At 36.3% G+C, this 23,245-nt stretch overlaps 1 protein-coding gene across 1 annotated transcript in view; it reads left to right on the forward strand.

Moving 5' to 3' along the window:
• Nucleotides 1-372: 372 nt before the first annotated feature.
• The window catches only part of SECISBP2L (SECIS binding protein 2 like), a 57,581-nt gene continuing 34,708 nt past the window's right edge, over nucleotides 373-23,245 (forward strand). Inside the window, 8 exon segments of the mRNA XM_017872770.1 lie at nucleotides 373-660; nucleotides 8,821-8,999; nucleotides 10,919-11,243; nucleotides 13,437-13,455; nucleotides 13,458-13,571; nucleotides 17,868-18,097; nucleotides 18,377-18,401; nucleotides 19,062-19,177. Of these exon segments, the coding sequence (XP_017728259.1) occupies nucleotides 637-660; nucleotides 8,821-8,999; nucleotides 10,919-11,243; nucleotides 13,437-13,455; nucleotides 13,458-13,571; nucleotides 17,868-18,097; nucleotides 18,377-18,401; nucleotides 19,062-19,177 (1,032 nt within the window). The 5' untranslated portion in view covers nucleotides 373-636.

The following is a 23,245-nucleotide window of genomic DNA, read 5'->3' on the forward strand; positions in this document are numbered from 1 at the left end:
GACTCCATTATTTTCAGAATATTCTCATTCCTTTATAGTCATGACTCCCTTTATTTGCGTAACATAAGGAAGGAGCAGATGTACGGTGGGCAGATGAAAGCTTTTCCAACATCTCTTAAGAGGTGGTTTCAGATCCTGAAGAGGTCTTTGAGGGCCCGTGTGACCTGGGTCCCAGGTGGTCTTCTGACACTTCTCGTTTAACAGTCGCAGGGGTGGCGTGTGGTTCGGGGCACCTGCTCCTGGGCGCCTCCACCTGGCTTCAGCCTCTAGGCTAGGCCGGGTTCCTGCTACCCTTGCTGAGGCCATTTGCTGTCACTCCGCCCACTGCCCCTCTCTGCCTCCTCCCTACTCCTTTCCCTTCCGTGCGCCTCCATTTCTAACTACGCCTCCCGCCCATTCGGGCCCTCCTCGGCTTCCGTCCCAGATGATCCCTCCCCGAAGCTGCCACCGCCTCCTCCATCTCCTGGAGCTGGAGCCGCCTCCTCTGCCAGTGGCGTAGCCGAATCGGTGTCGCGGCCAGCTAGATAGGGGCGGAGGTCCGGAACCCAGTCTGGACCCGAGCGGGGGGCCATGGAGAAAGCGGCCCAAGGCGCTGTTTACACCGACTAGCGCGGGCCCGTTGCGGCTGCAGGCACCATGGACCGAGCTCCCGCAGAGCAGGTACGCGGGTTTGGGCTGGGCCCGCCGAGCCGGGGGTTGGGGTCGCCGCTTCCTTCCAGGCTAGGCCCAGGTCTTCGAACGTGGGGACCGAGGGCCGGTCCTGCGGTCGCAGACCCTCTCACCTGGGAGCCTGGCAGCTCCCGGCTCTCCTTCATTGTTCCAGCTGCTGCCTGGGGCTTGGGGGCTTTTCCAACCCTGATTACTTCCCAGATGGAGGGCTCGCTGTTGCCGCTTCTCCCCGGCTTGGTGCAGGGGTCAGAAGGCTCCAAGTTGTCCCTGCTCTCCTGAGAGGAGGGCTTATAACTTCCAGCAGTCTCCCCACTTCCCCCATTCCCTTCAGCTCTGGAATGTGTTTTCAAGGTGGAAAGGCGTTTGAAGGCTTCTCACCCAGAAAGACTGTAAGAGAATGTGTGGTAACTACAGATGAAGGGAAGTCACGGGCCTTTTAGATCTATGTTCAGTGGAGCGAAGCATTGTTTTTGCAGTGGTTTTACGGAGGTGTTTCTTTTAAGAAACGATACTACGATTTCCCCCTTGTCCTTTTATCCAGTTATTTTGCAAAGAATTGTAATTAGTGTTTTTTTTTTAAAGCTAGTTTCTATTTTAAGGGTGTAAAGCATAAGCTTATTTTCGAACCCGTTTTCATATTCGCAAAGTAGTCCCATTAGTGTTCTGTTTTGTTTTTAATTGCATCAAATTCCTGATTATCCATGCTAGTAGGTGCTAGTAGGCAGGGATAATAACAGTGTTAAAAGTAATCGAAAACAATAGTTTTCCCCCAGTATTTTCCACTCTTAAGATATCTGCGAAACGACTTAATTTGAAGCCCAAGTTTATTCCCTCTATTCCCTTCTTCGAAGGCCTTACCCATTGATGACTAGATGACGGAAGAACAGAGGCTAGTAATTTCTGTCTATTAATTTTACAGATGGATAACGAGCACCTGAATTAATGAGATAAGATTTCCCAAATTCCTGTATGTGTCTATATGTAGTTGAAGCCGTTTTTATTTTGAAATCGGACTCTTAGCTGGCAAAGCACAGCTTCCTAGTTGTGTATACTTGTTTTACACAAGACTTGTTTTTTTTTTTTTTTTTTTTTAAAAAAAAGCTTTATGTGAATATAACTCTGAAGACACAAATGAATTTTATAAAACAATACATGGAATTACCAAAGAGAAATTGATATGGAGCCTCTTGGCAAATACGCCTAGGCGTTTATGTGACCCAGAAGTATTCTGTATACAGCCTGTATCTAGTTTGATTTAAAAACATTTTGAAGGTATCTATCAAAATACCTGAGATTTCAAAGCCTGACAAATGAATACGAATTTTCCTTGAATCATTTCCTTATACGTGTGTTACTAATGAAAGGGTTCAACATTTTGTTCCTTCACTAGGATGCCAGGACTAAAACCAGTAATGCTACCTTATGTATACTTAGAGTTCCTTTCATCCTAGAGGAAATATAATTAACTATTTAGATGGTAATTTTTAGCATAGCTGTTTGTGATTATCCTAGCAGCAAGTGCTGTGAGCAAATGATTTAAACTAGAGAGCCTTTTCCTCTTTCATCCCACATCTTTCCAAAGCCTATGACCTATTAAAACCTTGTAGAAATTTAATAACTAGGAAAAAAACATGGAAGAAGGTTTTCTGTTGACTTTTTTTTCTTCCAATACCTCTTCCCTCTTCCCCAACCTAACCCTAAATGAAAGAATAATTTGAAAATCCTCCACTCCCCTATACCCTCAGAAAATAGATATAGAAAAGTAATGTTTTCACCTCGTTTATGCGATAGGAAGTTAATTCAGGGGTCCATGAATGACCTGGAAGGAGTATGCTTCATTATATGTCTTTTTCTAGGGCAAGAATCCATTATTTTCATCATATTCTCAAAGGACGGCTAAGAACCATTAACTTAGTAGTAGATTGGGAACTGAGATTTCTCAATTTTGTGGAATTCTTGATTATACCATAGAGTCATGTAATGGCTTTTCCAGGATATTTGGATTATACTTTTGTATTTCTACTATTGAAGTGAATTTAGGTAGATAAAGGTCATTGAAAAGTATGATAATATGTGCCGATTTCCATTTTTCCTCACAGAATTTTTTTTCCCTTTTGACCACTGTTGACATACCCAGAATTTCCCTAAATGCCTACAGCATTAAAGCTTACTCATTATAGTATTGTAGTAGTTAGCAATTCATAGAAGTTTTATTTTTAAAAAGTAGTACTTAATATAGACTTTCTGTATTTTATCTTAACCTAATTAAATCCTTGCGTACTTTACAAGTGTAACTAAAAAAGAAAATAAACTTTCTTTTTGCCTGAAGTCATTCATGTTCTTGTTCTTGTGAATTACCTTTTTTAAATATATAAAATCTTTTTATAGAAAAGGTGAATTGTATGTGTGCTGATCAAGATTGTAAAAAGTAAATTACCGGGAATACAGTGCTAGATGGATGATCTTAATTGCAATGATGATTATTTGAAAGAATGCTATAACTAGAAGAAAATCTCAGGAGTATCCTCTTTCGGCACTTTTTATAGGGTGTTCTCTGTATTTAATCAAAATAGCTAGCTTAATTTTAACTGCCAGAGTTAAATGTTCTAAGAAGATGTGTTGCTTGGTATATAATGCATTTTTTCCCCTTAAAAAAAAAAAAAAAAACTTGCATTATGAGATGTGAAGAATAAATCATGGAGTTTGTTTTGTTTATAAAGGCTTACTGTTTCTATTTTTAGGAAATTTATTGAGATTTTAAAAAATAAACAATGGGCTTAGAAGTGACAGGACACTTGAGGTTAACAGTCTGTTTTCTGTTATCACAAATAATTTAAATGTTGGCTTAATTTTTAGTACATTAGCATTAGATAGTTCTTTTAAAAGAATTCATAAAATTACTGGTTATTAATGTCTTTAATTTTGGAAAAACTAATGAATACATATGATTTCATGCAACATGCTTTTTACCAATAAGGATACAAAATTGTCTAGCTTTTCATTGTTTCCTTTAAATAATTTGTAAACTTTAAATAATGTCAGTACTGCAAATGAAATATATTCTAAATAAGTTATTTTAAAATGTTCGTTATTCAGTAATACATATAGTTGGCCCTTACGTAAAGATAGAAGTAAATGACCTGTCTTATCAGATTAAGAAAATAATATGTTCATAATAAAAGGAAAGTATTAATATATACATTCAGAGAAAATACCATTTGGAAATTTAGAAAAACATTTTCTGTTTTTTCTTTTTGAGACAGAGTCTCACTCTGTCACCCAGGCTGGAGTGCAGTGGCACTGTCTCAGCTCACTACAACCTCGCCTCCCTGGTTCAAGCAATTCTCCTGCTTCAGCCTCCCAGAGCTGGGATTACAGGTGTGCACCACCACACCCAGCTAATTTTTGTATTTTTAGTAGAGATGGGGTTTCACCATGTTGGCCAACCTGGTCTCGAACTTCTAACCTCAGGTGATCCACCTGCCTCAGCCTCCCAAAGTGGTGGGATTACAGGCGTGAGCCACTGCACCTGGCCAAAAAGACATTTTCAAGCTCTTAGGTCAAAAAGGAATAAAAAATAGAATGACAGGTTATTAAAAATATGTTAATAATAAAATACCACATATGAAAATCCTATGGGGCCCAGCATGGTGGTATACACCTGTAGTCCCAACTGCTAAAGAGGCTAAGGCAGGAGCATCGCTTGACCCTAGCTAGGTGTTCTGGACTGTAGTGTGCTATGCGAGTCAGGTGTCTGCACTAAGTTCAGCATCAATAATGATGACCTCCCTGGAGTGGGGAAACTCCAGGTTGCCTAAGGAAGGGTGAACTGGCCCAGGCCAGAAATGAAGCATGTAGAAACTCTGGTGCTGATCAGTAGTGAGATCACACCTGTGAATTGCCACCGTACTCCAGCCTGGACAACATAGTGTGACCCCATCTCTAAAACAAACAAAAAACCTATGGAATGTGGCTGAAGCTATACTCTGAGGCAAATGCATAGTCATAAATGCCTTCGTTGTTAAACAGTTTACAAGGAGAATGAAAATTAAGCCTCCAAGGCAAGAAGTTAGAGGGGAAACTCCATCAAATCAAAAGAGAAAATAATAAGTTAAAAACAAAGTAATAGATAATTCAGAAACTAATATTAAATCTGGAAAGGTGTTTTTTTTAAAAGTAACCATCAGATTTTAAAAAACATTAGATTTGGTGTGTTTTCTAAAAGGAAAATATGGGTTGCAAAACATTCTGCCCAGTATGGGCAGAATCTAAGTTAAATTCTTTGATTTTTCTTCCTCATTATTGTCTGGAGCCTATACAACTTACACATATAAGTCATGTGTTTTGTTTTGGCATTTTAATCAAAAAACAGCACAGTGAGTAGTTATCTCTTAAACATTAATCATTTTTCGCTTCAGAGAATATTTATTTTATCTTTTGCCATGAGATATAAAATATCTTAAAGTTTGAGATATCCTATTTTTACTTTAACATAGAAAGAATATGGAGGGTTTCCATGGTCATATTTTTTCTGTGGGTGTGTGGTACATACTCTGGAGTTTCACTGTGGGAGAGTGTCTCGTTATGTTCCAACTTCAGTTTTGATTTTAAGTGGGTGTCAGTTTTTTATTGCTTAATCTGGGAAAATTATTTGCATTCATCTGGAGGCTCCATCTCTGAGGAATTTAGTGTACATTCTCTGCCGACGTGTGCTTTGTGGTAATGTTTGCCCATTTTCCCTAACCCAGTCCAGCACAGCACTCTTTCCGGAATGTATGCTGAATGCACATTTGTCGAATTATATAGGCTCTCCATGATCTGAATACATTTGTCTAATAAACTCTTTTAAATAATATTTTTGTTTCATACTCTAACAGAGTCTTAAACTCTCTAGATTATTTACATCAAAGGCATTTTGTTTGTAGACATTTACCTTAATATACACAAAATAAAAAATGAACATGAAACTGCTTAAATATTTTTACAAAGATTCTGGGACTATGATTTTTTTCATTAATTGGGAAAATTCTGAAATAAGTTCTGAAAGATGATAGTTTTACTATATAGATAGTCGTGCTTTTTGTGAAGCAAATACTACAAGAATGATTATACTTTGTTAAGTGTAGTTTACGTTTATTCCATATTTATTTCCTTTATGAAGACAACTCCCTGCTATGAACGTTCTTATTCCTAAAAAATAGATCTTGGCGAAAGTAGAGAGACAAAACAGAAATTCAAACTGAGGAATAACGTTCTATAATGTATCCAGTCTAGTTTTTTCATACATTTTGTTGTTCACTATGCAAGGCATTTTTCTTTGATTTCTATACTAATATAATTAAAATACTGCCAGAATTTGTTATTTATTTAACATGTTATTTATATGGGCTTTATTATGTGGACTTTTAAGAATAGTTTGGGGTCTTAACACTCCTTTTCAGTCCTGAGAACAGCAGATGCTGCATGTTGATGTATATTACTGAAGGCCCCAAAGTCACAATAAACAGCTTTTGAGACCATACAGAGTTGTAGCTATAGGAGAAAGTTTGCCAGTCTGTTCCTACTAGTGACATCTTCTGTTTGTGCAGCTGTTGACTATAGCAGCTTCTCTCTCTCTCTTTTTTTTTTTGTGCTAAAAACAAAGGATCATTTTAGTGTTTGTGAGTTTTATTGTTGAGCTCTGATATCTAGAATTGCACTTAGAATATAAGCCAATACAAACTTTAGTATTTAAAGGCACATAGTGTATATATGTACAGACATTAGCTTTGAATTATACAGAATACCTTTTAAACAGTAGGTTGCCTAAGTTTATAAAACTTTTTATAAAGTATAAATGAAGTGGGGTGTAAAAATTTTTTGCAACTTTCGACCTGAGCAAGAATTTGAATTTATTGCTACCAAAGTAATTTATGAGGAGAGGTCATAATTATGACCTCTCATAATTATGAGAGGTCAGGAAAAGTATTATTAATAGTATTTATTTATAATTATATTAGTGTGGTTAAGACTGATAATTTGGTGTACCCATATACCTTGCTGAAAAAAAACCCTGAAAGTCTACTAGCTCAGATTTATAAAACTGCTCAGTGAGTTCTCATATGTCGTAAAGGACTTTTTCGTTTTTAAAAGAAATCCTGGCCAGGCTCATGCCTATAATCCCAGCACTTTGGGAGGCCGAGGTGGGAGGATCACTTGAGCCCAGGAGTTCAAGACCAGCCTGGGAAACATGGCAAAACCCCATCTCTACATTAAAAAGTTTGCTGGGTGTGGTAATGTGCACCTGTAGTCCTAACTATTTGGGAGGCTGAGGCAGGAGGATCACTTGAGTCCAGGAGATTGAGGCTGCAATGAGCCATGATCATACCACTGCATCCTACCCCCACCCCCACCCCGTGGCAGAGCGAGACCCTTAAAAAAAATCCTAAAATTATATTTTAGTGCAGTTAAAACGTGATTTCAGTTTCTTTTCTTCGGCATATATGTGTGAATTGTATAAAGCAAGCTTCCATTATCTTTATATTATTGCTGTAAGTCGGCTTTTCTTTTTCCTAATTGGGGAAATATTTATTGTTTTGATATATTGTGTCCTATATAAGTAAGTTTGGGTTCTAATGAATATCACAGAGTGAAAATTACTAGCTTGTATCATTAGAGTTTGAAGATATTTTTGCCTCTTACGTTAATCTTTAAGAAATCAACTTCAATTCACTAATATTTATATTATTATTATAGCATATCTACTTCTGATTTGGTTAATTGTACAAATGTAAACCTCAAATCAGGTAGGGAGGAAGGAGACTGAACTAACACTGCTGTACAGTTCAGATTTTACCATCCCCACCCCATCCCTTTTAACAAGCATTTACGAGTATTTACAGTGAACTTTTTAGAGAACTTAATTTTCTGAAACAAATGAGCATATCTCATCTTCAGATTTTTTACTTGGATTCCTTACTAACTGCTTTTGTGAGAAACATGAAATTTATTCTTACAACTATGCTTTGATGGGAGCTTCTAATAACTATCACCCTAGTGGGTTTGTTGGGGAAGAGTTCTGGCTAGGGCCGTGGCTTTTAAGGTAATTTTTTAGAGTAATTAAAAACATTAACTTGCATTTCACTTACTGGTTTCATTAAAACATGTTCATATCATTTGATATTATATGATTTTTTACAGAATGTACTTAAGGATTTCAAAAAATAATTTAAAATGTTAAATTTGTTGTTAACTATAACATATAGAAACTGCATAAAACCAATGTGCAGCTTGATGAATTGTTACAGGACAAACACCTTGTAAATTTTATCCTGGTTAGGATATAAAACTTTGCCAGGCACCCTGGAAGCTCTCCAGATGCCTCTTAATCACAACTGTCTTTGCTGAGAATAATTCCTATCTTGACTTTTATGGATTTTATTTACTTTTCTTTATAGTTTTGTCGCCCATGTGTGCATCCCTAAATACTACAGGGTTTGTTTTTTTTTTTTTATGTCTTTTAAAGCTCTATAGATTTCTTATAAGAAAAGATACAAAGTAAACTAAAATGGATTACATGTCTTGGATTACTTTAGTTTACTCAGATGTGTACTGGGAAACTGAAGTACTCCTATTTTCCCCAGTGTAACTGTGCAGATTTTTTCTTCTTAATGTTAAGTATTTTTTCATCTTAGACATTTTCTTTTCTTTTAATGATACCGATCTAATTTCCAGAAATGGACAGAAATAGTCAACTTTTAAGACTATTGAAACAAATACAGAGTATTAATTATCCTTCATAATTTTGTTCAATTTTTCCCCCAAGAAAATGAGTTTAAAACACATTGTCTGAAGAGCTACATCTCTTACTACCAACTTTATTTTTAGACCCTGATGTATGACTTCTGTGTTTTCTTGATTGTTTTAACAGCTTTAATTATATTGAAATGTAACATTTGATTTATTTTCCTTATTTGGTGGCTTTGTCTAAATAACTTGATTATTATTCAGTTATTTTAAAATTGACATTGCTCTTCCTTTTGGATGTTTTCTGAATGCTGAGAAGAGACCTAATTACTGTTTATAAGGACTGACTCTGCTGTTGTTAAATTGTGAATTTGTAGGAAGTTGCATGCTCGTTTGTTATTAATGTATTCTACTTTCTCTTTGAAGAATGTCAAGCTGTCAGCTGAGGTAGAGCCATTTATTCCCCAGAAGAAGAGTCCTGATACATTTATGATCCCGATGGCTCTCCCAAATGATAACGGAAGTGTTTCTGGTGTAGAACCAACTCCAATTCCCAGCTACCTGATTACCTGTTACCCATTTGTGCAGGAAAACCAGTCTAATAGGTAATTTGTTTATTTTTATTTTCTTTTTTGTGGGGGTGGCTATAAAAGCTGGCAAAGTGCACTTAATATTTTTCTTTTGTAACTTTTAGATTTTAATCAGTTCTCTATTAAGAGAAATGATATTGAAATTTGGAAATTGTTAATATGGATTAGTTTCTTATTTTTTCTAAGAGAAAATTGAATTCTTAGGCTGTGTCTCCTTCAGTAAGTCATTGAAATTTATTTGAAGTAAGTCAGCTCAAAGGGAGAAATAAAATATTCAGAGGTGAACAAAACTTTTTTTTTTTTTTTTTTTGGGGATTAAACATCTAATCTCATAGCTGCCAAGACAGTCTCTGGTGTAAAAGAAAATACCAAGCAATAGTCCTTAACTTTGAAGCTGTCATGGTTAGTATATATTAATATTTCTAGACTCAGATTTTAGTTTAAATTTATGTCTGTGCTATAGTTACAGGATGATTTAGCAAAATTGCCCGCAATTAGGTCATGTGTAACCTAGTGGTTAGGATGTTACTTACGATAGTCATGGTAGCCATTCTAACCCTGCTTACACTGTCTGAGTGATGAGCACTTCATTGGTAGAGTTTATTTTATTGCTGTATAAAAGTACTTTCAGCCTTTTTCAAGTTATGTCACATAGAAAATTTTGTTTGTCTAGGACTATGCATGGATGAGACAGCTGGTGACTGGCTATAGGCTCTGTCATTCCTGAGGGCTGAGGCGATCAATATTTCTACCCCATCTCTAAACCATTGTTGCACACTAGTGTGCCAGTGCACATTCTTTGAGAAATTGTGGATGTATGGTGTATAAGGCCATTCAACTACTCAGATATTAAGTGTTCAAGTTAATATTCTGAGACTCTTAATAAAGAGTGTTGAGGGTTAGACAAATAGTAGGAACTAAGGAATCATTTTCAATTGAAGTTAGTATTATATTAAATATCTTTGCCTATATTGGATAATGTGCAAACTGATTCATGAAACTAAATTTAATAATACTATATTTCTATTTGAAAAAATGGCCACGTATACAGTATGATAAACTTAATTGATTTTCTTGGTTTACCAAATAATCTTTGTGAGTTCATGAGTAAACCAGCCAACAGATTATTTAAAAAATACTTTTAGGAATATGGCCGTGAACATTTTACTGTTTTGCTTTGTCATGGGAGTAATGAGGAAAAGCTCTATGCTTCAGCTCCCTACTCCCTAGGACCCCGTATTGATTTGGTGAGGGGCTGCTGGGATAGGAAGAATTTTGCTAGTGTTTTATATGAATTGCACTAGAAGAAGCTCCACCGCTGAAGATGTCCGTGAACAGATTTGCCTCTTCTCTTCTTCCCCTTGGACCCAGAGCCTGCTTCTATTGCCAGGAGGGCAGCCAGGAAAAGAGCTGGACTTGGCCAAGTGATTAGGGGAGTATGAGAGGAGGAGGAGTAGGCTCTGGGATTGAGCTGAAGAATGAGAGGTGGAGGAATTAAATCACCCTATGTAACGGTCACCTTACACAATGGTCACTTTACTCTGTTCTTTACAGAAGGCTGTCACAGTTGCTTACCTTGAATGGGAACTTTGGACTGCCATTGTTGGTAGATCCAGTAGCTAGGTGTTTTACTTTTAGGCAGAAATATCTTGAGGGAGTTGAAGACAGAGTTACAAACAATACTGGTACGTGGAATACTGTAAAACCATCAGGTTGGGTTTGTTTATACTGTTGTTTACATTGTTACTACATGTACATAATGATCTCTATAGCAAAAAAATATATAAGATGATGATAGTTTTGTCTCCTTTCCCAAAATTATCACAAAACCACTGTTCTGTACTGTTTTGTCTTTTATTAGTATAAGAGATTTTGCTTTAGTGGTTTTTTTAGACTTGTCAATAGATTTATTCTTCTTTGATTTGGTTTTACAGACAATTTCCTTTATATAACAATGATATACGATGGCAACAACCCAATCCAAACCCTACTGGACCATACTTTGCCTACCCCATTATATCTGCTCAGCCACCTGTTTCTACAGAGTATACATATTATCAGCTGATGCCAGCACCATGTGCCCAGGTTATGGGTTTCTATCATCCTTTTCCTACACCTTACTCCAACACCTTTCAAGCTGCAAATACTGTAAATGCTATCACCACAGAATGCACTGAGCGTCCAAGTCAGCTTGGACAGGTCTTCCCATTGTCCAGTCATCGAAACAGAAACAGTAACAGAGGATCAGTGGTCCCAAAAGTAAGTGTCTGGTCTTGATTGGCTTTTAAATTTGATATTACTTAATTAGTGTAAGTAAGTTGCTACTTGGGTTGATTGACTGTTAATGCTGAATTTGCTGTAAAACATATTGTTCCTATTGTGAAATGGTAAAGGATATGTAATTCTTAAAATAATTTTCTTTGTGTTGTTTATTCCTCATTCTTAATCGTGATGTGATTTATAATCATTTTCATGTTCCCTTTAGAGAGTTTTACATAACATAAGGCAGAAATATTTACAAATTAATTTAGTGATAAAAGTTGCATGGTGACACCAACCTTCATAAGTGATTAGTGTGGATCTTGTGCTAGTTGTGTTGAATGGCTAATTCACTTCAAGATATTTCAGTTGGCCAGGTGCAGTGGCGCACACCTATAATCCCAGCACTTTGGGAGGCCAAGGCAGGCTAGTCGCTTGAGCCCAGGAGTTTGAGACCAGTCTGGGCAACATGGTGAAACCCCATCTCTAACAAAAATACAGAAATTATCTGGGCATGTTAGTGCATGCCTGTAGCTCCAGCTATTTGGGAGGCTGAGGTGGGAAGATCACTGGAGCCCAGGAGGTCAAGACTGCAGTGAGCTGAGATAGCACCACTGCACTCCAGCCTAGGTGACAGAGTGATACCCTGTCTCAAAAAAAAAAAAAAAAACCCAAAAGTTAGCAGGAGACATTATGGAAAAGAACATTTGTGATTCATTAGATCCCTTCAACTTTATTGTTCCTAATCTGTGAATTTTTAGTAGGAATAGCAGTTTATTATTTAAGAGATGCTTTTCTTTTATATGAACAAGAGTCTCCTAGGACTGAAGAAAATGACAGATAAATATGTGAAACCAGTTATTTAGTACCAGCCTTTTGACTAAGTAAAAAAAAAAAAAGAAAAAAAAAAAAAAAAAAATGAAGGCTTTGAATCACAAGAGAATTAAGATTTAATTTTAGTTAACTTTTTAACTTAAAAGGCTATTTTACAGTTGAAGCCGTATTGTCAAAGCTAATGGGAAGAAGGAACATGTTTCTAAGTTAGCACTTTTTAGCTGATGGAAGAGGTACATCTTAGACATATCTTACGAGTACATCATCAAGGAGTTGATACTTTCCCTAGATTCCATTAGCCCAGTTTCTTCAGTGAAGTCTTTGCTGCCTCCTCGTATAATTTCTAAAATTGAAATACAAGCAGCAGAGATTGCTTTAAAAGCTTTTCGTTTTGTTCATGGAAACATTCTTGGTCAAGGAATATCCTTTCGGGAACTCAGAATGAAAAAAAAAAGTGTTGGAAATAAGATAGTAGTATATAATTTCCAGATGTTGAAGGAACATGATTTCTCAGAATACATTCCCAGCACGTCAACTTAGAAAGTTCAAGAAATTAAATTCAGAGTTCTATTGTGTAAGTTGCTATTAAGTGATGAATACTTATATTTTTAAAAGTAAAGGAAGAGATCAGTTTTTTAATACTGATTGATTGATTGACAGGGTCTCGTTCTGTCAGCCATGCCGGAGTACAGTGGAGCCATCATTTCTTACTGTAATCTCAAACTCCTGGGCTCAAGTGATCCTTCTACCTCAGCTTCCTGGGTAGCTGAGACTACTGATGTCTTTTTTTTTTTTTTTTTTTTTTGGTAGCGATCGGGGGTCTCTATGTTGCCCAGGCTTGTCCCAAACTTCTGACCTCAAGTGATCTTCCAGCCTAGGAGCCCAGGAGTTTGGGATAATGGGTGTGAACTACTGTGCCCTGACAGAATCAGCTTTTTTATATTTTCTTTTTGAATTCTGAAGCAGAAATCATTTTTCGTGTCATTGCTTTTCTGAAACTAAAATTTACTTTGGAATAAGTTACTACCTTTTTAAAGAAATTTACAACCCCTTTTATGACATTATTATACCCCTGCTATTCATTACTTTTGACTGAGAAAATAAAAAATACAAGTAGCAGTTAAAAATGAATTCATTAATCATACTTATGTTGTTATTTGAAAAAGTGTATAAATGTGTGTATAATACATTGTTTAGCCTATTATGCTTTGCTGCAGATATTTCATGAAACCCTAATACTATTGCCCCATGGAAGCCAAGAATTTAGAACATATACTTAGCTGTATTTTGTAATAGATGTGTATTTTATAATGTTTAGTACATTGAATAGTTGTGTGTTTTTTGTTTTTTTTAAATCAGCAACAACTTTTACAACAGCACATAAAAGCAAAAGGCCGCTGGTGAAAAATGTAGCTACTCAGAAAGAAACAAATGCAGCAGGTCCCGATAGTCGATCAAAAATTGTGCTTCTGGTAGATGCTTCACAGCAAACTGGTAAGGCAAGGGTTCTTACATGTGCATCACTGATTTTGATCTTTTTTCATTCACCACTTTATAACTGTGGTCTGTACCACTTGTCTGAATTGTAGACTTCCATCCTTTCATTTGCCCTGCCACGTTGTGAGATTCTCTGGGAAGGGTAAAGCAATCTATGTTCTTAATGTTCTTTCAGTTTGCTTGCTGGCCTTGTGTGCAATTTTGGGCGGGTTTAAGGTGTCCTTTTCCTTTTGTAGTAATGGAGCAGTTCAGAAACCAGAGATGGAATTTTGCAGACACTATAGAAATTTGAGGAACTCATTTTGATTGAAATTAAAATTGTACATGTTTTATAACTAGATTAAAACCCATTATAAAACATCCTGATATCCTATACATCTTCATAGAAAGAACTTAGCAAATTTTCTATGCCATATTTTAGCATAGATCTGAACCAAACCTATGTATGTCATGTATATCCTGTTAAACAAGTATAAATTTTGAACTAGTCAAATATCATTTTGTCAAAAATTTTTAGAGGACTGTACAGGCATTAAATAAAAAAGCTTTCACCTGGTAATAGACAAGAATTAATATTCTTACAATGTGCTATTTTGCAGTTTATATTATGAAATTTCACTTTGTATCCTTGATCTCAGTTTATTATCTGTAGAGGAGATGTTTATCTCCTCTCATCCATAGTCAGTGACACTAGTAAACAGTCTTTGTTCATGATCCAAGACCAAGATTCATTCAAAGGCATAATTAGCTTTTCTATCTCTGTACAGCCTCCATTCAAATGAGGTCTGAGTTGAAATGAATAAGATGGCTTATATTTTTTTCACTTAGGTTATACCTTTTCTTTTGGAGATCTATTTATCTTTTTACGGTTGCTTAGATCTATTAGGAGCAGAGAAGGGATCTGAAAATCAGTTTAAAAAGTCTTGCTGATAGTACAGTTATTGTGTGGTTAAAGCATAAAGGCATGCATCTTTGAGATTAGCAGACTGACAAATACTTGGAGTGGCTGTGGAAAAGAATCACAATGTAATATATTACAAAGTTTTCTGGTTTGGTTGTCTTTAGTCATAGTGACCCATTTCTATGTGCTTTTAACCCTGGGAAGACTTTAAAATGTCCTTACTTCTTTATGTTGCTTGTTATTTTAACCACAAAGATACTCTGAGGCATAGGAATTAGAAAATGAAAAGATAAAGGTGAATTTGGATAGAATATTACATATTGTACATACTATTAGTATTTTTAGTTTTAGTTTTCAAATTCAAGGATTGTAATTCTATCAGTATTTTTATTCTTCAGTTAAGTTTGTAATTTCTGAGGATTAATTGGTATCAAGCAGAGATCAAATTAAATATTATAGTTTATTAGGAATGTCTTTCCATTTGTAACAGATTTTTACATTTGAACACAAGCTCATTATTTAATAAGAGTTTATAATAAGATGGCTGGATCTAATATAATATATAAAAGTTAATTGCATTTCAGTTTGCCACCCACAAAATTAAAAAAAAAGATGTCATTAACAATAACACTGAAAAAGAGAGTTTCTGGAAATCTTAGAGAAGACGTATGGGATGTGTAGGCAGAAAATAGTAAGACTAGGCTGGGTGTGGTGGCTCACACCTGTAATCCCAGCATTTTGGAAGGCCGAGGCAGACAAATCACTTGAAGCCAGGAGTTCAAGACCACCCTGGCCAATATGGTGAAACCCCTTCTCTACTAAAAAATACAAAAATCAGCTCTGTGTGGTGGCAGGTGCCTGTAGTCCAGCTACTTGGGAGGCTGAGGTAGGAGAATCACTTGAACCTGGGAGGCGGAGGTTGCAGTGAGCTGAGATTGCATCACTGCATTCCAGCCTGGCAACCAAGCAAGACTCTGTCTTGAAAGAAAAATAGAAAAGAAAGTGATAAGTCTTTATTATGGGACATTAAGAAAAACCTAAATATCATGTTCAAAGTAATTTTGGGGAAACTTGATAAACTAATTCTAAAATAAAGGAACAGTGGTCTCAGAAGACCCAAGACATCCCTCGAAAAGAACTTTTCCTGTAGATATGGAAACTTATAAAGCCATCTTAATTCCTATAGGTTTATTTTGTCGATGCAGTATACAAAAGTCAAACAGAACAGACAGCCTAGAAACAGACCCCACATGTGTGTGAAAACACGTATATGGAAGATGACAGAGATAGCATTGCCGATTTGTGCCCCATGCAAATCTATTTCAGATTGATTAAGGACTTAGGGAAGCCCAATGGTAGAAGAAAATATAGGCAGATAATTCTATGACTGCAGGGAGGGAACTGTTTCTAAAATTAAGAATTTCTGTTTATTAAAAGTAAGTGAAAGAATAGGCCCCAACTTGGAAAAGACTTTTACCATGTATATAACTGACAAAGGATTAGCATGAGATGTATAAAGAATTAACATGAATCAATAAGAGAATGATCCCACCCTGTCCTTGGGGCCCGTGGAACACTGTGCTCGTAGGCTAAACAATTTTGCAGGAATATAGGAATTTTTCTTTAGACCCAGTCATCTCATTTCTTTGAATGTATCCAAATGGAGCCTCCCCCTAGAAAGGGAGGGGGCTATTTGATTAAAGGTGCATATTGCCTCAGTGCAGCAAAAGTACTGAAGCTTTCATAGTGTCCACTAGTAGCAGGTAACAAGTCCTGCTTGGACACTACTCTAAGTACAGGACACCTGCTCAGTGGAATAATATGGAGTCATCTTATAATTACGAAGACTTGTCATCACATGACATCATATTAAGGAGAGCACAACTCAAAATTAAATCAGTGTTGTATAAAAATTATGAATGGGCAGAAATGTGGAAAAGGAAAACTTGTAATTTGTTCAAAGAAAGTCTTGTTTTTTGTTTTTTGTTTTTTGTTTTTTTTTTTTGGAATGTCTTGCTGCAATTGTAATTTGTGAAATAAGAAATACAACTCAGAAAAATGGCAGAAGTCAGATAATTCAAAAGTAGTATTAATAAAAATTTCACAGAAGGGAAAACACTTGTGGCTAAAAGCAAAAAAGAAAAAATAAAGATCAGCCTCATTATTAAGCAGGAACGTACTAATTAAAATCTACAATGAGCCACCATTTTATACCCAACAGATTAGGTACAGTCTGGATGATAATGTAAAGTATTTAATGAATATATGGATCATTGGGTGAATATACTGTTGTTGGAGTGTAACTGTCTATTAAGTACCTTTGAAAATGATTAGGCATCAAGTAAAGTTGGATATGTGCATCCCCTAAGTTCTGGCAGTATTTACCGTAGAGAAGCTTACATATGCATGTATGCACATTCGTGTGTCTGTGTATCAGTGTCAACAGTAATAGTGTTCTTAGTAGCAAAACTCTGAAACAACTCAGGTGTCTCATCAGTGGTACAAAGGATAAGTACACTGAGGTATATTCATGTAAAGGCATTCTGGATTCCAGTGGCATTAATGAATTATAACACATGCACCACAGTCTCAAAGCCAGTGTTGAGGCGTGGCAGGGGTGAGAAGTCACGTGGGCAAAGTAGTATTTTAAAATAAAGTTGAAAACTGGAAAATTATATGATTTAGGTTTAAGAAATACAGAAATCCATGGTAAATCTATAAAGAAAAGTGAAGGAATGATATGCACAGAATTCAGAATAGATGGTAAGCTCTGGGGTAAGAAAATGGTATAGTAGTGGAGGGGAACACACAGCAACCTTCAAAAGATTGATGACGTTCTCTTTCCTAAATGGTTGATGGTGATTTTAGTATTTTAGTGATATATTTTATTCTGTCTTCATAATAAAAACATACAGGCTGGGTGAGGTAGCTCATGCCTGTAATCCCAGCATTTTGGGAGGTCATGTCGGGTGGATCGCTTGAGCTTAGGAGTTTGAGACCAGCCTGGGCAACATGGTGAAACCCTGCGAAACCCTGTCTCTACAAAAAATAATCCCGGTGTGGTGGTGGTGCATGCCTGTAGTCCCAGCTACTTGGGAGGCTGAGATCGAAGGATTGCTTGAGCCTGGGAGGCAGAGGTTGCAGTGAGCCAAAATTGTGCCACTGCCCTTCAGCCTGGGAAACAGACTGAGACCCTGCCTCAAGAAAAACAAAAAACATTAACCAACTTACCAGGAACATCTTACCTTTTAATGAACTTTTCAAAAAGTTGTCACCTATTTCTTCATTTATGACGTTTGGTATCTGTATTCTTACAATCTTAATGATGATTTAATGAGAATTTATCAATTTGCTCATCACAAAGAATTGTCACACTTTCCTTGCCTTTGTAGATTTCCCATCAGATATCGCTAACAAGTCTCTCTCAGAGACCACTGCCACAATGCTCTGGAAGTCCAAGGGCAGGAGAAGAAGAGCATCCCACCCCACTGCTGAATCTTCTAGTGAGCAGGGGGCTAGTGAAGCTGACATTGACAGTGACAGTGGTTATTGCAGTCCCAAACACAGCAACAACCAGCCTGCAGCAGGGGCTTTGAGAAATCCTGATTCTGGGACCATGAATGTATGTGGCATCGTCTTGATTTCTTTATTGGTCATTGATATCAGTATTATTATTTTGCATCCTCTGCTAAAGCTTAAGTATCAGTTTTCATTAACAATTACTATAGTAATAGGATAGTTACAAATGTATTTTGTATTTTATCAATAAAAATATTCATTTTTGAATAAGTATGATAATATTGTGATATGCATGCTTCACACTAAATTATAAAACATTTAGCAAAGTACATAATGTTGGTTCTCAAGTAGAGTATAATTGTCTTTTTGTTTCTTTTTTTAGCATGTGGAATCATCTATGTGTGCAGGTACTTATTTTCTGCATTGTGTTTTTGCTATACTTTCTACTTTGTCCATTATCAGAGTTTTCCTTTTAAGCATGAGGCTTGCTGATACTGCAAACAAAACTTAGAAATCTTGCAGAGATTCAAGGTAATTTGGAAGTACAGTTTTGCTGATCAGCTTGAGAAAATGCCAGCTGGAGATATTCTGTAAGAGGACACTTGTATTACTAAGAACTGTAGTACTACTTAAAAGTTTATAGGGCCAGGTGAGGTGGCTCATGCCTGTAATCACAGCACTTTGGGAGGCCGAGGCGGGTGGATCACCTGAGGTCAGGAGTTTGAGACCAGTCTGGCCAACATGATGAAACCCCGTCTCTACTAAAAATACAAAAAAATTAGCTGGACGTGGTGGTGAGCGGCTGTAATCCCAGCTACTTGGGAGGCTAAGGCTGGAGAATTGCTTGAACCCAGGAGGCAGAGGTTGCAGTGAGCTAAGATCTTGCCACTGCACTCCAGCCTGGTAAAGAAGAGCGAAACTCCGTCTCAGGAAAAAAAAAAAAGGTTTATAGAAAAATATTCAGTATTGCATTTCTAGTGACTGAATTTCAGTATATGAAGTCAGGTCAATTTAGGTTTTCCTGTCTTTTGTAAGTAAATTATAATTTAAAATTTTATTTGTTATAGGTGGTGTAAATTGGTCCAATGTAACTTGCCAGGCAACTCAGAAAAAACCTTGGATGGAAAAAAATCAGACATTTTCTAGAGGTGGAAGGCAAACTGAACAAAGAAATAATTCACAGGTAATTCGAATTGGGGTGGAGAAAATTAATTAGGTATGAGATGAGGCATTTTAGATTTGTTAGTTACAATGGTGTAGTGGATATGCACATTGAGTGATTTGAAAGTGAACTATCATGTGTAACTTTAAAACGGCTTAGCTAATAAACTTAAATAATGAAACAAAATGGCAAAGTATTGAGTGGGTGTATATGGTACCATTTTTCTACATTTCTGTATATTGAGATATTTTATAGTGTTAAAAAAGGATGCCCTTTAATCCTGTTTCATTTGCCATGTCTTTTTCCCACATAAATATTCAAAAGCATTTTGTGCTTTAAATATTGATTCTTTGATCTTAGGGATTGTAGCCTTGTCCACATGTCTTTACCTGACTGTAAATGCCCTTTTGTGCTAATGGCAGTGCCATAGTGATGGCTTGCCATGAGGTAGTCAGGGCAGTTTCCTGAGGCCCAGAGGAACAAGGTGTAACTGCAGTACAGTAGAGGGGGCTGTGCACTGCCATGAACTACAAATAACTGTATCTTCCTGCTTTGGTTGGCTGTAAAATCAGGGAGTTGTTTAATGGTCATTATTTTTCCTGTTCATTTTTTTAGATGGCCTTCTTGGATTCCTTAACTCTATTAAGGAATTAAAACTATCATATGACTATATGGATATGTTCATCTGTGAATAAACTTAAATAGGAGCAAGTTACTAATGGGTTAAATATGCCAACTATTTGCCTGTTCCTTTGCCTTCCTGGAATGGAATACAGGTTGAGCATCCAAGAAAAAGTTTCAGATTTTAGAGTATTTGGATTTAGGATTGGGATCCCTAATCCAAATCTAAAATCTGAAACTTTTTTCTTTTTAGTTGACACATAATAACTGTACATAGTTATAAAGTATAATGGGATATATTGATATATGTATACAATGTGTAATGATCAAATCAGGGTGATTAACATATCCATCATCTCAAACATAGATCGTTTCTTTGGGGAACATTCAGAATCCTGTCCCCTATTTGAAAATATACAATAAATTATTGTTAACTGTAGTCACCCTACCAGTGCTATAGAACACTAGAATTTATTCCCTTTTTGTAGCTGTAATTTTGCATTCATTGACCAACCTCTCCCTATCCCTCTCCCTCAACCCTTCCTAGCCTCTGGTAAGCACTATTCTACGCTCTACTTCTGTAAGATCAACTTTTTTAGCTTCTACATGTGAGTGACGACGTGTGTTCTTTCTTTCTGTGCATTGCTTATTTCACTAAACATATTGTCCTCTAGGCTCATCCATGTTGCTGTGAATGACAGGATTTTGTTCTTTTTATGGCTGAACAGTATTCCATTCTGTATATATACCACATTTTCTTCATCCATTCATCTGCTGGTGGACACTTAAGTTGATTTCATATCTTGGCTAATGTGAATAATGCTGCAATAAACGAGAGGCAGATATCTCTTTAACATACTGATGGCCTTTTCTTTGGCTCTATTAGTGGGATTGCTGGATCATGTGGTAGTTCTTTTTTTAGTTTTTGAGGAAACTTTATACTATTTTCTGTAGTGGTCATACTAATTTACATTCCCAAGATCAGTGTGTATACGAGTTTCATTTTCTCTGCATCCTCACCAGCATACCAGCATTTTTTTCAAGAATAGAATAGGCATTCTGAGATGAGAAAATACCTCATTATGGTTTTGATACACATTTCCCTGATGATTAGTGATGCTGAGCATTTTTTCATGTATGCCTTCCTTTGAGAAATGACTCTTCAGATCATTTGCCCACTTTTTAATTGAAAATATGAAACTTTTTTAGTGCCATGACACCACAACTAGAAAATTCTATGCATAAGTACTTAACACAACTTTGTGTAATGCACACAGTTATTTAAAATACTGTATGAAATTACCTTCAGGCTGTGTGGTATGAGGTGTATATGAAACACAAGTGAATTTCGTGTTTAGTCTTGGATCCCATCCCCAAGATACCTCAGTATGTATATGCAAATATTCTAGAATCTGAAAAAATCTGAAATTCAAAACACTTCTGGTCCCAAGCATTTCAGATAAGGAATAATTCAACCTGTACTTCATATGTACCTTAACATTAATTAGGCTGTCAAAAAAACAAAATTCACTCTTCCCTGTGGTTATTGCAAAAATAAATCATTTGTGGCAAGCTGGCGAGGCAGTCTAACTTTATTTGATTAAAAACAAAAGAGCTAAAAGAGGAATCATTTATACAGATTAGATAAACAAATTCAACATAATATTTACATATGGGCTGAAATTTTCTGCTGAGACTGTAATTCCTAGTCCTACCCGTGTTTACAGTTTCAGTACTATTGGTTTTGGTATCAGTAGCTCACTAGAGAGGAAATAATACTGAGATGAAAAACATTTTATCTCTTTCTCAAAATTGATGAAGAATGTTAAAAGAACAAAAAAGAAAACTTTGCAAATATATATGGCACCAAAGAACTGGAGCCAGATGGTTGGCAATGTATTTGCTTTCTACTTCTGATGCTTTGTTATCCTTGTACTTTACTTAAGTGTATTTGTTTGATTTTGAGATGCAGAATCTTTTAAGTCAAAATGTTTTCCCTGTTTGCAATTTCTGATTGTTTTAGACTCTAGACATCTTTTAGAAATCAAATAAATATTGACCTGTATGTTCTGCTACTTTTTGTAATATAATATTTCAGGGCATTTTTATCTGAGATTTATTTTGTTCCATGGTAAAACAAAATGGAGTGGATTTTCAAAGCAGTTAACCAGTTGTCCTGACATTCTTTCCCTGGTTTTTGTTTCCATTTTAGTGATTTGCTGATTTCTTTTTTTCTTTTATTGTTTTCTTTTTTTTTGCGACAGAGTCTCGCTCTTGTTGCCCAGGCTGGAATGCAGTAGCACGATCTTAGCTCACTGCAACCTCCGCCTCCCGGGTTCAAGTGATTCTTCTGCCTCAGCCTCCTTAGTAGCTGGGATTACAGGTGCCCACCACCACGTCTGGGTAATTTTTGTATTTTTAGTAGAAACGGGGTTTCACCATGTTGCCCAGACTGGTCTCAAACTCCTGACCTCGTGATCCACCCACCTCGGCCTCCCAAAGTGTTGGGATTACAGGGGTGAGCCACCGCGACCGGCCTACTGATTTCTTATATGCTGTTTTGGGGCTATTTGTTTTGTTCAGTTTATGAGATTTTTGCACTTGTACCATGCTGTTTAATTACAGGAGTTTTAAACATCCTTACCAGTGTTTTAACATTGGGTAACATAGATCATTTCTTTAGTCTGGTATAAGTCTAATTTTAAATGATGGAAAGAATCCAAAAACTTGAAATCTTTTAAAACGGCTTTATTTTATAGAATAGGGTGAAAAGTAAAAGATATTTAAAAAAAAAGATTATATACAATGTAAAAGTCTCATTTCACCCCTGCTTCTCCTTGACTTCTCCTCTCCCCCATACCTCTCCCACTTTGAGTATATTCTTGTAGTCTTCCAGAGTTTTTCACTTCATTATAAGTAAATAGATGTATATATCTTATTTTTGTTCTTTCTTTACATAAAAGAGCATATCTACTGTGTTCTCTGCTTTGCTCACTTAACAGTGTATCTTGGAGACATTTTCATAATTTCGATATTACCACGTAAAGGGCTTCCACACTTTTTCCTTTTAGACAACTCATAATATTGTGTGGATATACCCTTGTTGATTTCTGTGGTCTTATCAATGGATACTTGAGTTGTTTGCAAACTGTTGCTGTTGTAAACATGCTGCTGTGTCGTTTAAAAATGTGTATGTATAGAATCAATTTCTAGATAAGGGACTGCTGAGTCAAAAGATACATTCATCTGTTGTTTTGGTAAATATCACCAGATTGTATTAGTCTGCATCCTCAACAACAATGTGGAAAGTGCCTAGTTTCATACGGCTTCAGATACAGTGTGTCTTCAGGATTTGGGGTGTATGCCAGTTAGATAAAAGTTATGTCTTAATGTAGTTGATCATTCTTCCATGTGTTTAAGGAGCATTTGTATTTACTTCTTTTCCTGTGAACTTACCTGGTCCTATAC

Source organism: Rhinopithecus bieti, unplaced genomic scaffold, assembly GCF_001698545.2.
Source record: "Rhinopithecus bieti isolate Rb0 unplaced genomic scaffold, ASM169854v2 scaffold_6945, whole genome shotgun sequence".
Taxonomy (NCBI): Eukaryota; Metazoa; Chordata; class Mammalia; order Primates; family Cercopithecidae; genus Rhinopithecus; species Rhinopithecus bieti.